The sequence below is a fragment of the Saccopteryx leptura genome, chromosome 6 (genome assembly GCF_036850995.1).
Source record: "Saccopteryx leptura isolate mSacLep1 chromosome 6, mSacLep1_pri_phased_curated, whole genome shotgun sequence".
Classification (NCBI taxonomy): domain Eukaryota; kingdom Metazoa; phylum Chordata; class Mammalia; order Chiroptera; family Emballonuridae; genus Saccopteryx; species Saccopteryx leptura.
Genome location: NC_089508.1, coordinates 3,299,646 through 3,316,726, shown reverse-complemented (window position 1 = coordinate 3,316,726; position 17,081 = coordinate 3,299,646). Strand labels below are relative to the sequence as shown.

Sequence of the window (17,081 nt, the reverse complement as noted above, 5' to 3'; positions counted from 1 at the left end):
AAAGTCTGTTACCTGCTTTCCCTAAAGTAAGAAACACAGCTGACCCAAAAGGAGAAAATGAAACAATTTGCCCACATAATCGCCATTAACATTTTGGTGACTCTTTCCAGGTGACTTCCTCTGTAAAAAGTGCAACCCTGTATACTTAATTCTGAATACATACTCATTTTTTAAAAAAATACAAGAATGGGATCTTAATATAAGTTTTATAACCTTTCAGATTTACTTTATCTGGAACAAAGTTTTAGGCCAAATACGTTTGTGTACACAGCTGTATGTTACCGCATCACACAAAGCTTTCATAATTAAATAATCTTCTGTGGGCTTTTACAGTTTTCTCTTAGTTTTTGATATTACAAACAATGCTGAAAATGCTGCTCTCATAACTATTTGTGCACTTAATGTTTTCCATTAGAATTATTCTGGAAGTTGAATGTTGGGTCCAAGTGTTCTAAATAACTTTTTCAGGCTTCTTTTGGTATGTCACTTATTACCAAAAAGGAAACTAGATTCTTTCCGGATGGCACTTACGCCAGTGATTTATATGAGCGTCCAAGTAACAGGATTGCTTGAAGGGTTTCCTAAGTTCAGATTGCTGAGAACATGAATCGTACTTCGATTTTTAGTAAGCTGTGCTTTGACACATTGTCTACTAGGTGCTTAAATGAAACATTTTAAATGGAAGAGGAAAGGGTTGATCTTATGTTAATTTCTATAATTCTTATTTGTATAGCTCAATTTCTGATTCCATTAGAAAATGGTTAAATCATAGTTTGTGTACATACTAAAATGTTACAAAGACAGACACACCGTCAGATAGGTGGTCTTGACTACTAACCGGCACGGCGAGTGTGCAGAGCCCCGCTGACCGCCTGAGACTTCCGTGTCACTTCCCGCTCTCGTGCCACCACCATTGCCATCCTCTGTGTGTGGGCTTTTTATCTGGCTTTTATAACGCGAAGACATTTTCAGCACTGTCAGCAAATGTTATTACTCTTAATGAGATGAGATTATGTACAATTTCATAAATTTCTTCTTAAAATGGTAATCAGAAAGACGTTATCCTTTCCTTGCCAAGATTTCGCTGCATCTCATTTCTGGAGGTTTTGAATTTAGAGAAAGCACTTTAAAAAATTAGCAGCAGTAGTGCGTTTTAAATGACAGCATATATTTTTTGAAGCAAACACTTAGGGCACAGTTGCTCTAAAAGTTAAATGTCATCCCCCCAAAAAAGATATATAAAAAAGACATAGTTTCATATATTTTTGAAAACTTCTGTAAGATTTAAGGGATTTAAGTAAGTCTTTATACGTGTGCCGAGTCTTTTATCTTCCTGTGTTCACGTGTCCATCTGGATTGCTAGGGGCTGTTAGGGTACAATAGCTCCTGTCCATCTGTGCACGGCTCAGCAGAAGAGTGCATGTTCTTCAAGAGCTCCTGTATTTCTGCCGGAAGCTGAGAACACTCACTTGCACAGGTTTAAAGGAGTAGATTGAGGGTGTAGCTGTACAAGAAGGAAACGGGATCCACTCTAAAGAGTTTAGTCAAAACTCAGTAGTCGGTGATTTTCTCTGTGAACTAACTACCTGTTAGAATTTGTAGATGGTAATTAGCATTTATCTGGCTATGTGTCTTAGATTGTTTGGAGCCATGTTTTGTTTTTTGGGTTTTTTTTAAAGATTTTATTTATTTATTTTAGAGAAGAGGGGAGAGAGGGAGGGGAGGAGCAGGAAGCTTCAACTCCCATATGTGCCTTGACTGGGCAAGCCCAGGGTTTCGAACCAGGGGCCTCAGCGTTCCAGGTCAACGCTTTATCCACTGCGCCACCACAGGTCAGGCCATGTTTGGAGCCATGTTGAGGAAATAAGGTTATTACTGTTCATTTGGCATTTTAATTATTTTAGCATCTCATTTATCAAAATATATCTATCAATGCAGGTGCCCCCTACCGAGACAATTCCTCAGATCAAGAAAGAAAAGCATAGTACTCAAGCTAAAAATAGAGCCAAAAGGAAACCCCCCAAAGGAATGTTTCTTTCTCAAGAAGATGTGGAGGCCGTTTCTGCGAACGCCACTGCTGCGACCACGGTGCTGAGACAGCTGGACATGGAGCTGGTGTCCATCAAGAGACAGGTACCCGCAGCTCGGCCCCGGGCTCTGCACACCGGGCTGGTCTCCTTGCACGTCGCAAAGGGCAGTAGTTGCTAAGGAATTGGACAGAGACCTTAGGTACTGGCCTCCTGATCTTTCTTATTTTTCCATTGATTGAGATAGAGAAAGAGAGGGGGGAGTTGGGGCAAAGGGGGGAGAGAAGCATCAACTCGCTCTTCCACTGAAGTTGTGCCATGTAGTCGTGCACTCACTGATTGCCTCTCGTACCTACGCTGCAGGGGATCAAACCTGCAACCTTGGTACACCGGGACACGCTTTGTCCACTGAGCCACCCAGCCGAGGCCCCTGCTGATTTTTCTTAAGTCCATTTTGAAATTGATGTGTGTATGTGTATATAAGTGTGTGTGCGTGTGCTCAGTGACTTTCATGTGGCGAGCACACCCAGCTAACCTCTCTCTGGAGCAAGAAATGGGACTTTATCTCCCAAGCCCCGCTCTCTTCCCCTCCCGTCACTCGCTCACCAAGTGCGGCGTCACCTCAGTGGCCTCCGTGCTGCCCCTCTGCTCATTCCTGCCTTCTCCAGCATGTACCACTGTTCAGACTTCTAAACCCACAAATTACTGTTACCTGTTTGGAATTTTATATAAAAACGATATGGTGTGGTTTCTTTTTTTTGTTCTTTTTGAGACTGGGACAGAGAGGAACAGATAGGGACAGACAGGAAGGGAGAGAGATGAGAAGCATCAATTCTTCATTGCAGCACCTTAGTTATTCATTGATTGCTTTCTCATATGTGCCTTGACTGCAGAGGGGCTACAGCAGAGTGAGTAACCCCTTGCTCAAGCCAGCGACCATGAGATCATATCTATGATCCCATGCTCAAGCCAGTGACTTCACACTCAAGCTGGATGAGCCCGCGCTCAAGCCAACAACCTTGGGGTTTCAAACCTGGGTACTCTGTGTCCCAGACCAACACTCGATCCACTGTGCTCCCGTCTGGTCAGGCTGGTATGGTTTCTTTCATGTCTGGCTTTTATTCAGCACATGAGATCCACTCATGAAGTTTAGAGGCCTGGTTCTTACCCTTTGTCACTGCTGTGCAGTGTCCCACAAAGGAGACATTTGCGGACACTGACAGGAACGTCCTCTTGGATGGCTTTTGGTGTACTATCTACTGCACTGTCCTGGTTGGATACAGACGTAGGGGTGGAGTTACTGGTTTGGGAGCAAGTGCAGATCCAGCATTAGAGAAAGGCACCACACAGATATCCAGAGCTGTCCTGTCAGCTCAGGTGAGCTTTGATTGCCCTACGTCACCACACAGATATCCAGAGCTGTCATGTCAGCTCAGGTGAGCTTTGATTGCCCTACGTCACCACACAGATATCCAGAGCGGTCATGTCAGCTCAGGTGAGCTTTGATTGAAAGGCACCACACAGATATCCAGAGCTGTCATGTCAGCTCAGGTGAGCTTTGATTGAAAGGCACCACACAGATATCCAGAGCTGTCATGTCAGCTCAGGTGAGCTTTGATTGCCCTACGTCACCACACAGATATCCAGAGCTGTCATGTCAGCTCAGGTGAGCTTTGATTGCCCTACGTCTGGGTCCCTGACTATACCACTGTTGACATTTTGGTCTGGATAATTCTTCTTTGTGGGGAGCTGTCCTGTGCATTGTAAGATGTCTGGTAGCATCTCTGGCCTCTACCCACTAAGAGGCCTAGTACACTCCCTCCACCAGCTGTGACAACAGGCATGTCCCCAGGCATTGTGAAATTGCCCCTGGAAGAGGGGGGGGATACAAGTTGTCCTATTTCCCATTTTAAGGCTTGTTTTTTCTGTTTTATTTTTGTACTGATTGGTTTTAGAGAGAGGGCAGGTGAGAGAAATACTGATATGTTTTCTACTTATTTGTGCACTCACTGGTTGACGTTTGTATGTGCTCTGAGGGGGGGGGTCACACTGCAACCTTAGTGTGTCAAGATGATGCTCTAACCCAGTGATTTTCAAACTTTTTACACTTGGGGACTGTTGAAAATAGAATAATTTTAGGGACCACATAGGCAGAAATCACCCTGAGCATAAGCAAATCAACTAAGATCATTGGGTCTAAAATCTTCATACAACATTGGGGTGGTTAATTGCTTTGCAGAATGGCGGTTGAAAAACACTGTTCTAACTAACTGAGCTACCAGCCAGGGCAATTGTCTTTTCGCTTTCTTAATGGTATCTTTTAATGAACAGAAATTCTTATTTTTAAGGTAGTCCAGTTTCTTATTCTTGTCTTTTATGGTTAGTGCTCTTTGAATTCTGTTAAAAACCTTTTTTTTTTTTTTTTAAGCCTGACCAGGTGGTGGCACAGTGGATAGAGTGTTGACCTGGGATGCTACGGACCCAGGTTCAAAATCCCAAGGTCACTGGCTTGAGCTCAGGGTCATTGGCTGGGCTTGAGCGCCATCACCCTCAGCCCAGGGCACATATTAGAAGCAATCAATGAACAACTAAAATGCTGCAACTACATACATGTTGAAGCTTCTCATCTCTCTCCCTTCCTGTCTGTCTGTCTCTCTCTCGCTCGCTTATTCACTTTAAAGAAAAACCAAAACAAAAAAGCCTTTTTAAAGGTCAGGAAGACATTCTGTCATGTGATCCTAGTGTTTTGTCAACTTTTACATTTTGATCTTCAGTCTACCTGGAAGTGTTTTTCTGTGTATGTTGTTACATGTAGAGTCAATACTTGTTTGTTTTATATGGATATCTAGCTTAAAAAGGACCAATTGTTGAAAAGACTGTCCTTTCTCTGCTGCAGGGCAGGGGGGGTCTTTGTTTTCAATCCAGCGTCCATGTGTATGGTCAGGTTTGGGGTTTCCTATTGGTTCCTTTGGTCTGTCTGTCCATTCCTCACCAGCAGGTACTCTCTAGTTATAGGAGCATTGTAAACCTAGGTAGGTGGTAGGGTAGGCTCCCCAAGATTGTTTTGGCTGTTCATGACCCTTTTGTATTTCCATTTACAATTTAGAATCACCTCCCTGGTTTCCAGAAAAGTAATTCTGCTAGCATTTTGATTGGGATTATATTGAATCTGTAGAATGAAATGGAGAATGAATATCTTCTGCTCCATGAGATGACGCGCCCTCCACTTACAGGGTCTCCAGTTTCTCTGTATCTTGCTCTTGTCTGTGCATAGGTCTTTGTGTCCTTGTGAGAGGTTTTCCTAGATATTTGGCTCTTTTCTGATGTTCTTGTAAAGGATTCTTTTTAAATTCTTTTTTACTAATTTATGGCTGGTATGAGAAATTGCTTATTTTTTGTTTGTTTTTTTAAGATTTTATTTATTGATTTTTAGAGAGAGAGAGAGAAAGGTGGGGAGGAGCGGGAAGCATCAGCTTGTGGCTGCTTCCCCTATGTGCCTTGACTGGCAACCCCGGGGATTCGCACTGGCAACCTCAGCATTCCAGGTCGACGCTTTATCCTCTGCGGCAGCACAGGCCAGGCAGAAATGGCTTGTTTAAATATAATTTTGCATAGTACTATCCTCCTCCCCTTCCCTTCCCTCTTCCTCTCCCTTTCCCAGTAATTCAGGGCAAATTGTGAACTGATGGTTTACTTTTAGTTTTTGCTGCTTAATTTGTTTATCTTGATGGCTCCCTTGGAAGGTTAACCGAGCCAGCTGTCATTTCAGAGATGCAGAGAGTGGGGTCAGCAGGCCTGGTCTGCCTTCTGGTGCAGGGAGGCCACGCACACCAGGACCAGGCGTGCCCCCTGGAACCAGAGAACTGGCTTCTTGTCTTGGCTGCTGGCACAGCTGCATTCTAATCTTAGGAGAATCACTTAATCTTCCTGGGCCTCTTTTCAAATGAGGAGATTAATCCTCGGCGGCCTGATCTTCCGGGATGTGCATGGGCTGCCGTATGCGCGTGCGCGTGGGAGCTGTGTTCGTGCGCTCTGGAGGCGTGCGCTGTGACCAGGCTGGGAGCTAGCAGCCGCATTTTATCCTTTCTGCAAGGGGACGCGTTGGCCCTGTGCCCAGTGTGTTGCTGGTGCTCGCTGCTTGAGGTGTGAGAAAGAAAAAAGGACCCTGCTTCCATGGAGGTGCTCCTGACTCTGTAGCACAGTTGATAAGAGGTTCTTTGGTTTCCAGAGCCAAGATCAAGAGCAGGCCTTTCTTTATTTGAAGGTAGCTACTCAAAGTTCACATCTCTAAAAGAGCTGTGGAGTCTGATGCACTGAGAGAGGAGACAGGCTGTTTACTTCCCACAACCTTTTAGGGCTCCTGCCAAATGCATTCCTGGACTCAAAATGACAGCCAGTGACAGTGACATTCTGTTCTGTAGATCTGAGGACTGTTCACCTGAAAGTGACAGGAAACCTGACTAACAATAGGTTTAACCAATCAAGGACTTATTTTTATCAAATGGCAAGAAATGCCCGCAGCTGTGGCGCTGGCGTCAGTCTGTCTGTCCAGGGATGCTCTCGGGGACCCATCCTCTCAGACGTCCACTCTGCGTTCTCAGTGTGCTGGCCTTTCTCCTGGCTGTGGCACCTGTCTCAGCAGGAGCCGCAGACACCATTTGTGACCCTCGCATCTGTGTGGAGGGCCCTGAGGAGAGGAGACAGAGGTGGGGCTCCCCCATCTGCCCCTCCGCCGCGGCAGGAACGGGAGATTTCTGCGCACTGGGGCTTCGCAGGGGCTGCAAGGACAGGTGCGCAGGGGGCTGGGGACGCGGGGGAGCCCGCAGCAGATCCTGTCGCGTGGGGGATAAAATGGTCCAACACTGAGGGAGAATCATGACAAACACAGGGATGCAGGACAGAGCAAGTCGTGTGCACTGGAAGCTCTGCGAAGGCCTCGAGCCGAGTCACCCGCTTTCCTGTTTTTTTAAATGCGGGTCACTGCTAGACCCTGTTTCTCCTCTGGCTTGTGGCCGCGCTGGCTTTCTTTCCGGTGGCAGTAAGCTGGCAACTAAGCCTTATTCTTATCCTGGTGAACACTGGATATTTCTGAGGTTGAAAATGCATCAGGAACAGAGGTATAGGTTGATGAGAGTTCAGAGCTAATACTGTATTTAGTTCAGAATCTGGGTGTTGCTTTGTAGCCACTTGTTTACTTCGTGCTCCTTCATTGATCTTGGAGAGAAAAGCGCATGTATTTACTGAAAGTGAGGAGTTCTGGGGTTCAGCTGCCCCTCGTGCTCAGCACAGAAGTGCTGTGACCCCGCTCCGTCGGGAGTCGCTGAGAATTCAGCAGTGGCCATGGACGGGCTGGGGGCTTTGCTCTGTCCCTGTCTCTGCTGATCAGGGAGGCCTAGTGGACGGTTAGGCCCAGTGCGCAAAGCAGTAACGTGGGAAAGGTAACGTGTGAGTAAATGAAGTTACTGCTGACCAAAATCAGGCTCGTGGAAAGTGGACACATGCTTTCTTTTTCTCCCCATGAAGGCTCTGGGCTTCTACCCCATGTGGACAGTGGGTGCCTGGACAGTGCAGCTCTGGGCTACAGCTGTGGTCCTGCTGGGCGCCTGCTGTCCCGTGTTCAGTCCCGGGTGCCGGGTCTGTGTTCTGTCAGGTGACCGCTGTCGCGATGGGGTGGACGAGGACTGCGTACACAGGAGCCTCCTGCTTGTCCTTTGCTAGCTGCCCCGTGCAGGTCAATGGAGGAGCTCAGTTGGATGCTCTTAAAGGAGACTGTGGGGACCTCAAGGTCTGGCTAACATGCTCTTGGTGTTTTTGTTTCCTTCAGTTAATTTAGTTGTTTTCATACCTTTATGAAAGGTTTTTTTTTTAATCTTCCAGAGAAGTGCCTCTATTTCAGAGTGTAGAAAAGGAGGAAAGCTCTAGAAAAAGAAAGTTTTAAAGGAAGTCTGCAGCAAGGGCCTGATGCAGAGTGGAGGGTCCAGGCTGAGGTCTTGCTCTCACTGGCGGTCACTTCCAGGTCGTGAGCACGGCTCTTCCCGAGTCTCTGAGCTGGCCCCACCCCTGAGCCTCGGCCACTAGAACGAACAAGTTCCCGGCTCTCAGCCAGCCCCCCGTACCCACTCTTCACCGTGCAGGGCTCGCAGTGTCTTTGTCCCTGGACAAAGGACTGCTCTGTGAGGGGGTCGTTACTCTGGTTACACTTAAAGGTTCACTTGTTGGTAAAACTGTGGTGAGAGATGGGGATGCGTTCGTTGGGTCAGCCCAGCCTCGGCCTGCCATCTGTGATGACATGTGATATTGTCTGTAATGTGTGATGATGTCTGATGTCATCTGTGATGATGTGTGATATTGTCTGTAATGTGTGATGATGTCTGATGTCATCTGTGATGACATGTGACATTGTCTGTAATGTGTGATGGTGTCTGTGATGTCATCTGTGATGATGTGTGATATTGTCTGTAATGTGTGATGATGTGTGATGTCATCTGTGATGATGTGTGAGGTCATCTGTGATGTGTGATGTCATCTGAAGACGTCTGTGATGTTGTCTGATGATGTCTATGATGTCTGATGACGTGTGATGTTGTCTGATGACATCTGGGAGGACGTCTGTGAGGATGTTGAGGCTGCAGCCCTGTGGCAGTACATGTTCTTGTTCGTTGCTGGCACCTCCTTGCTTCAGCTGCTCTCCAGGCACTGCCGCAGGCTGATGGCAGCATTGGTGACTGACATGAGCAGACATGCTCTCTAGCTCCCTGGCTCTGGGGTGCACTTCCCTGTGCAGAAGTGACAGACCCAAGCTCATGCCTGTCAGCACAGACGGCGATACAGAGACACCAGTGCCTGAAAACGCAGTGGAACATCCCGCTGCTGGTTAGTAACAGATAATGACAGAGAGAGATCGTGTAGGCCGCCTGAGTGGACTGAGACACACACAGAGATGTCTAGCTGTCCCGGGACCGCCGTTTGATTTGTGAGAACTTGTGGCTCACAAAGATGCCCTGGCCTGACCTGTGGTGGCACAGTGGATAGAGCACTGACCTGGGATGCAGAGGACCCAGGTTTGGAACACCAAGGTCACCAGCGTGAGTGCGGGGTCACTGGCTTGGCTGGAGCTCCCAGGTCACGGCACATACGAGAAAGCAATCAATGAACACCTAAGGTGCTGCAACTATGAGTTGATGCTTCTCCTCTCTCTCCCTTCCTGTCCGTCCCTCTTAAGAAAAAAAAGAAAGAAAATAGAAAGATACCCTGTCCTGGGCTTTGCCACAAGGTTTTATAATCCAGGTACTAGAGGAATTTTTCCTAGACTCCTCTACAAACAGGATGTCGTCTCAGGAGCATGTAGGTGACCGGACAGTCCAGATCAGGCGTCCCCAAACTATGGCCCGCGGGCTGCATGCGGCCCCCTGAGGCCATTTATCCAGCGCCCCCCCCCCCCCCCCCCGCCGCCGCACTTCCAGAAGGGGCACCTCTTTCATTGGTGGTCAGTGAGAGGAGCACTGTATGTGGCGGCCCTCCAATGGTCTGAGGGACATTGAACTGGCCCCCTGTGTAAAAAGTTTGGGGACCCCTGGTCCAGATAGAGGTGTTTTCCAACCTCATCTTTTTCTGTCCGAGGACTCACCTCTTTCTCCAGCTCTTCCCGATGTCTCTCTGTACTCTTCACCATCAGATTCCTCTGGTCAGCTCGCACCTCGCACCGGTTCTGACAGCGGCAGGCTGACCGGCTGAGAGCTTACAGCCAGTGTCAGCACTGAGAGATTTTGGACGGTCTGCACATTTGTCTAGTAGAAGTTCCGGCCCTTGTTTTCTGTCATCTGGACCATCCCCCCTTTTCAAAACCATTTGTCAGCACTGACGGTTCCGTTTCAGGGACCCACTTCCCTCTTCCTGCTGTACTCCATGGGCACTGATGCTGCTGAAGAGGAGCATCTGATTTCTCTTCAGTTTCCCTGACTTCTGCCTGGGGTCCTTCCTGGGGTCAGGTCCTTGTCCTGTCCCTTCTCCTATGGGCGCAAAGTGCAGATCTGTCCAGGAGCCTGCAGCTGGGCAGCCCTGAGCCCTCCGCTGGCCCCTCGGCCCTTGCAGGAAGGTGCCACCCACGGCCCTGTGGACCGCCCCACTGTGCCCTGCTTCAGACTTCTTTTTTAAAATAAAAATCTTTTCTCTCGTAGATTCAGAATATTAAACAGACAAACAGTGCTCTCAAAGAAAAACTTGATGGTGGCATAGAACCATATCGACTTCCAGAGGTAGGATTCTAAATCACATCATCTCAGAAGTCATACCCGTGTTGTGTGTGTTTCAGTGTAATATCCGTGGAACATAGCTCCAGTGTACACCTGTTAGAAAGGGGTAGAAAAAATTTACAGACCTCGTTGATGTTAAAATCTGATACAAGAAAAAGATTCATTAACCCTCATGAGGACGCTTGGTATGCTAACGTGACTCCTTTGATGTCCAGGTCATTCAGAAATGTAATGCGCGCTGGACCACAGAGGAGCAGCTGCTTGCTGTGCAAGGTAGGCAGACCTCCTTCTCATAGAGCTCTCGGGGACGTGTGCCCCCAACCCGGCACGCCGCTCACTCCCATGGAGGCAGCAGGTGCTTGCAAGAGTGCGTTCTCGCAGTGGACCTCGTTTTAGCTGCTTACCAGTTCTCTCTGGCCTTTACATCTTCCTTTCCTGGGTCCCACAAGGTGTAAAAGTTAGTATGGAGGTGTCAGTTTTAAAGGTATGAGGAGTTGATTTTAACAGATGTGTTGGGTTTTGAATAGTCAGTACAGAATCCCGAGAAGCAGACTGAGTGTGAGGGTTTTAAGGGTTGGGGGCTATTCTAGTGCTGGAACCCTGAAAAGACGAGGCAGAATGGCCACAACCATAGATTAATTGCTCGGCGACTTTAGTTTGCTAAACTAAGTGTGACACTGATGGCAAGGGACAGGTTTCTGACGTCTGCTCAGCCATCCCAAGAATGGTGTCTAGGACACTGAGGCCTCAGTACCTGCTGTTAACACCTGTGCGTGCTCTCATCTGCGTGTGGGGAAGACTCGTGTGTGTGTTTTCATTGGTTTATTTCCTGTCGTGAAAAACAATGCTCTCTTCCATCCTTAGCCATCAGGAAGTATGGCCGAGATTTTCAGGCCATCTCAGATGTGATTGGGAACAAATCAGTGGTACAAGTGAAAAACTTTTTTGTAAATTATCGACGCCGCTTCAACATAGATGAAGTTCTACAAGAATGGGAGGCAGAACATGGGAAAGAAGAGACCAACGGGCCCAGTAACCAGAAACCTGTCAAGTCACCGGATAACTCCATCAAGATTCCCGAGGAGGAGGACGAGGTACGTCTGCAGCCGCGAGGCCCCGTTGCCGGGTTCTCGCTCGCTCTCCCGTTGGTTTCCTCGTGAGGGCCTTTCTCGGCCATAGAGAAGCTTTCAGGTTTCAGCTCTGTCAGTGACCTGACTGTTGCCTTTAAACACCGTATGTGACTTTATCGGTATTTTGTCATTGTATGTATTGTTCACATTTGAATTCTTGAACAAATCCCCAATCTCGTCCTAGTTTCCTCTAGCCACAGAATGTTCCGCATACCGGTAGACCGGTAGTTCTTTATCCGCAGTGGGAACCGGGCCGTGGAGCAGGGCGGGGAAGCCGCTCGGGCAGTGTCTGTAAAGCGCAGTCATGTAGAACGTGTGTCATCTCGCAGTGAGGTCAGGGAGCTTACAGGGCTGTCTGCAGAGCCTGCAGCCAGGGCCACTGGGCTGTCTCTGCGGCCACGCCTTCCAGCGCCTGAGGCGGTCTAGAGCCGGCTAGGTCACAGCTTGACAGAACGGTTCCGGGTGTCGAGGGGGGCTGGCACTTCCAGGAGGGTGGCTGACCGTCTAATAGTCTCCAGGAGTGGCGCTGCTTCTGTCAACCAGTCAGCAGAGACGAGGCAGGAAGACCTTTTCAAAAATGTTTACTTATTTATTTTAGAGAGAAAGGTAGAGAGAGCAACTTTGATCTGTTGTTCCCCTTATATATGCACTCATTGGTTGAATCTTGTATGTGCCCTGACCGGGGATCAAACAGACAATGTTGGCATGTTGGGATGACGTTCTAACCAGCTGAGCAACCCGGCCAGGGAGGGCAGGAAGATTGTTGAGGCTGCAGGGACCCATCTGTCACCTCCCTGCTTCCCGTAACAGGGTTGTTGCCATCTCCCCACATACGCTGGGCCTGCCTGCTGCATGTTTGCCCCTCGTGCGCACAGGAGAGGCGGGCTGTGCACAGACAGGAGTTCATCGCCACGTTGTATCTGAGTGTGCTCACATCGGTCTCCCAGCAGCCAGGTGGCAGGTCAACGTTCTCTGTCTGCTTTCCTCTGAGGAGCCCCTGCAGCTGTCGCCCGAGGCTCCCGGCCTGCAGGCCTTGTGGGCAGGCGGGTGCCACTGCCCGGCCCACTGGCCACAGGGTGCCAACATGGTAACTCTGTGAGAATGGGGCTCTCTAGAGCAGGGGTCCCCAAACTACGGCCCGCGGGTCACATGTGGCCCCCTGAGGCCATTTATCTGGCCCTCGCAGCACTTCCGGAAGAGGCATCTCTTTCATTGGTGGTCAGTGAGAGGAACATAGTTCCCATTGAAATACTGGTCAGTTTGTTGATTTAAATTTACTTGTTCTTTATTTTAAATACTGTATTTGTTCCCGTTTTGTTTTTTACTTTAAAATAAGATATGTGCAGTGTGCATAGGGATTTGTTCATAGTTTTTTTTTTATAGTCCAGCCCTCCAACGGTCTGAGGGACAGTGAACTTGCCCCCTGTGTAAAAAGTTTGGGGACCTCTGCTCTAGAGTCTTCTACCAGAAAAGCTTCGTGATAAGTGTGCAGAATCTATGCTATTGCCAGGGTGACTGGTTCTCCCGAGTTGCACCCATGAGTGGACCGGCTTCAGCTCTGGAACATGCTAGCATATCAGCAAAACAGGGGTGCTTGTCATTTTTGGTGGTGATTTTTGTCCCAGTGCTAACGTCCCCGTAGCAGCAGGTTAACTTCCTGAAGTCCTAGACTGGACATAGGAAGCTCTAAAAAGATGAGAAGTCCTAACGGCAGAGCGTTAGAATTTGTAAGAAAGAAAGCTCCCGAGTTTTTCCATTCAGTCCCAGGGAGCAGAGATAGTAAGAAACAGGCCCTCTGCCCTCTGCCACAGTCACCGGGGCCAGTCATGCCGTCGGGCTGGCACAAAAAGGTGGCCATCAGTGGGGGTGTCAGCTCCTGTGCGGATGCTGTCTGCCTTTCCTTCCGCCAGCTCCCTGCTGAGTGGCCCGGTCCGCCAGTTCCCTTCTCTTTGGTTGGTCCAGGGGGCCACCCTGTGGGCCCCCTTCCCACACTGGCTACGTCACACCCTGCCTTTGGCAGTGGCGGCTACCACATCTAGACCACCCCCAGAAGCAGGTCCTCGCCTTCATGGTGGCTGATCTTCTGTGTGTCTTGAATACCCAGCCTGCTCTTCAGAGAGAGTGGTGTGTCTGACTTACCTCTGATATATAGTCTCTGTGTTTTCTTCACAGCCCCTCCCCTCTTTGGTCGTTTAAAAGTGCACTCAGGCCCTGGCCAGTTAGCTCAGTGGTAGAGCATTGGCCCAGTGTGTGGAAGTCCCGGGTTTGATTCCCGGCCAGGGCACACAGGAGAAGTGCCCATCTGCTTCTCCATTTTTCCCCTTCTCCCTCTCTGTCTCTCTCTTCCTCTCCCGCAGCCAAGGCTCCATTGAAGCAAAGTTGGCCCGGGCACTAAGGATGGCTCCATGGCCTCTGCCTCAGGTGCTAGAATGGCTCTGGTCGTGACAGAGCAACGCCCCAGATGGGCAGAGCATCGCCCCCTGGTGGGCATGCCGGGTGGATCCCAGTCGGGTGCATGCGGGAGTCTGTCTCTCTGCCTCCCCGCTTCTCACTTTGGAAAAATACAAAAAACAAACAAACAAAAAACTGCACTCAATGTCTGTCTCACGTGTGCACTCTTCCACACGCCTTTCGTCCGTCTTTTCCTGCTCCTTGTAGCACAGCCCACACACGCTGGGTCCCGGGTCCATTCTCCGTGTGCAGAGGAAGTGACCTGCTGGGGCCAGCTGCTTTTCTGTGCCCCAGGTCTGAGCGGAGTGGCCAGGATGCTGCCCAGCTGTCTGTCTCATCAGTGCTCAGAACTGTGGCCCTGTCGTTGCACATAGTTCAGCAGCTGAGAAAGCTGTCAGCAGGGCCTGCCCACTCTCATGCCACAGAGTCTGTGTCTGTGCCACTCAGCTGGGGGGGAGGGGAGCGCATGAGGACACCACAGGGCCTGGTGCAGGAGCCCGCACCTAACTGGCTGACAGGTTCTGAGACTAATCAAAACATCGCATAACAAACCCAATTTTCCCACACACTGATTGTGTCAACAAGAGTAGGGGGTTCCTAGGGAAGGATGTGGGGCCTGCTGTACGGACATGGGGCCCCGGCTCTTGAGACCCCGAGTTCTCTGAGGTGGACAAGGTTGGGAAACGGGGTGGGGGCATCGGAAAGGGTGTGGAGCATGCCGAAACGGACAGGTCAAAGAGAAGGGCTGAGATTTCCACTTAAAATGAGAGGGCAGTGCCCTGGCCGGTTGGCTCAACGGTAGAGCGTCGGCCTAGCGTGCGGAGGACCCGGGTTCGATTCCCGGCCAGGGCACACAGGAGAAGCGCCCATTTGCTTCTCCACCCTTCCGCCACGCCTTCCTCTCTGTCTCTCTCTTCCCCTCCCGCAGCCAAGGCTCCATTGGAGCAAAGATGGCCCGGGCGCTGGGGATGGCTCCTTGACCTCTGCCTCAGGCGCTAGAGTGGCTCTGGTCGCAACATGGCGACGCCCCGGAGGGGCAGAGCATCGCCCCCTGGTGGGCGTGCCGGGTGGATCCCGGTCGGGCGCATGCGGGAGTCTGACTGTCTCTCCCTGTTTCCAACTTCAGAAAAATGCAAAAAAAAAAGAAAATGAGAGGGCAGTACTGTGTGTTGCCGGTGAGAAGTCTCCTGACGAGACTGGCTAGCAGCAGTGCTGGTTGACTGGCTTCCTGTGAGGGCAGCCGCTCCCAGGCTCCGGGTGTGCGGCCCGTTGTTTGCTGCCGCAGGGCAGCACAAGGGGAGCAGTGAGCTAGAGACCCAGGGGGCTGCGGGCTGCGGGCTGGGAGTCCGCTTTGAAAATGAGAGTGGGGTCAAGAAATGCCTGGGAAGCTTTTACAGAGGCCCCTGCGGTCTGAGGGATCGCAGGAGTCCGTGTCCCAGCAGATAGGGGCTGTAATCCTGTGCAGCCTGCCCTGCGGTGGCGCAGTGGGTAAAGCATTGACCTGGAACACTGAGGTCACCGGTTCAAAACCCTGGGCTTGCCTTGTCAAGGCACATATTGGAGTTGATGCTTTCTGCTCCCCCCCCCCCTTTCTCTCTCTTTCTCTCTCTCCTTTCTCTGAAATGAATAAAAATAAAATCTTAAAAAAAACAACACAAAGGAATCCTGTGCAGTAGGCACGGTCATGGTGCCTGTTCTGTGGCAGAGGAAAGTGGGCCTCGGAGAGGGTAACTCGTGTGAGTACATGCAGAGGCGGGGCCTGGGCCCAGGCTCCGCTTGTACAGGCTGCACTGTCTGGTGCAGCCCCTGCCTTGGCCTGCCCTTAGAAACCGTCTGTCTGTTGTGCCCTCTGTTGACAGGGCCGGCGGCAGGGCTACCCTCTCCCTCGTGCAGGGCGCTGGAATGAGCCATTCGTGTTGTTTCTGCTCTTTGATTCTTTCTTCTTCTCTTTTTGTCAGGCTGCTTCTGTTCTTGACGTCAGATACGCGTCTGCCTCCTGAGAGACTGGCGGCGTCCAGCACTTGGTGTGGACAACTGCGCCGCCCAGGACAGCAGGTACCACCAGACTTCACCTGGCCGTCAGCACCACGTCTCTGGACAAGCAGCTATTACCAAAAAGGCATCCTCTTCCGGTCCCATGCTACATCTGCCTTAAATCTGTGCTCGTTCCTCTGTGTTGGCGCCAATCCCCAGAGAGCGCCATGCATCTCGTACCCTGCCTGCGTGCTGGGGGTCTCCTGGCCTGCGCGCCACCCTGACTCTGGGGGTCGCCTCCCTGGCTGGAGCCCCGGAACCCCATCAATGGCAGCTCTTCCCGGCAGCAGCTTCAGAACGGGTCGTGGCTCCGAGGGCACGACTCTTCCTGCATGGCCTGCAGTTTCTACTTTGTGCATAATGTCATTTTCAGAGTAACTGTGACCTTGTTGGTCTTCTAGAAAGTTTCTCTTGTTCTTTTCTGAGGCATCCACCTAAATGAGATCATGCTTTTTGGAAATCACAGTATACTGGCAGACTGCATTATCACCTTTATTGTGCCAAACATCCTGACCCCCGCCATTTCCCTGAAAGTAGGGTGTAATTATGTGCCCAACTCCCATTCCCTGAAAGTAGGGTGTAATTATGGTCTATAAAGCTAGTTCCCTTCTCCCTGCCCCGTCGGTAGAAGCTGAATGCAGCAGCTCTCTTTGGACACGTAGCTTAAAAAGGAACGTGGACCTCAACACTTTCTGCCTTCAGCTCAGCATTGCAGCCCAGGGTGGGTGCCACCCTCTTTCCCGGTTCCCCACCGCCACTACCCATCTCCAAGAGCTGTGGCCCACACCACTGAGCCTGGTGCTTGTATGTTTGGAATCGGTGCCTTCTCCTCTCGGCAACCATGTTCTCAGTCCTCTTTCTGTTTCAGTGTCTTATTTCTTGCTTAACGTTTCTTGCTTGCCAAAGATGACATCACTGAGATTGGGAGATGGGAGGGCTCGCTGCAGATTCCAACCACGTGCAGATGTTCAGTGTCAGGTTAGCTCAGCAAAGGATGTTAGAATAGCTGGTGAAGGTTTCATCAAGTACACGTTGTGTGTTCCCGTCCTCTCGGTGTGCCTGGCCTTTTTCCTGTCACTTCATGTGCCCTTTTGGCCCTTCACACACTGGTGTGACCACATGACCACCGCCCTCTCTGTTCATGGTCAGTGCAGAACAGGGGACGTGATCGGTGGGTTGGTTTAGGG

At 50.2% G+C, this 17,081-nt stretch overlaps 1 protein-coding gene across 1 annotated transcript in view; it reads left to right on the top strand.

The window, feature by feature from the left end:
* The window catches only part of RCOR1 (REST corepressor 1), a 127,761-nt gene extending 111,420 nt beyond the window's left edge, over positions 1–16,341 (top strand). Inside the window, exons 8-12 of the mRNA XM_066343948.1 lie at positions 1,939–2,133; positions 10,205–10,282; positions 10,495–10,552; positions 11,144–11,373; positions 15,819–16,341. Coding sequence (XP_066200045.1) covers positions 1,939–2,133; positions 10,205–10,282; positions 10,495–10,552; positions 11,144–11,373; positions 15,819–15,860 — 603 coding nt within the window. The 3' untranslated portion in view covers positions 15,861–16,341. The remainder of the gene's footprint in view (positions 1–1,938; positions 2,134–10,204; positions 10,283–10,494; positions 10,553–11,143; positions 11,374–15,818) is intronic.
* The last annotated feature ends 740 nt before the right edge of the window (positions 16,342–17,081 follow it).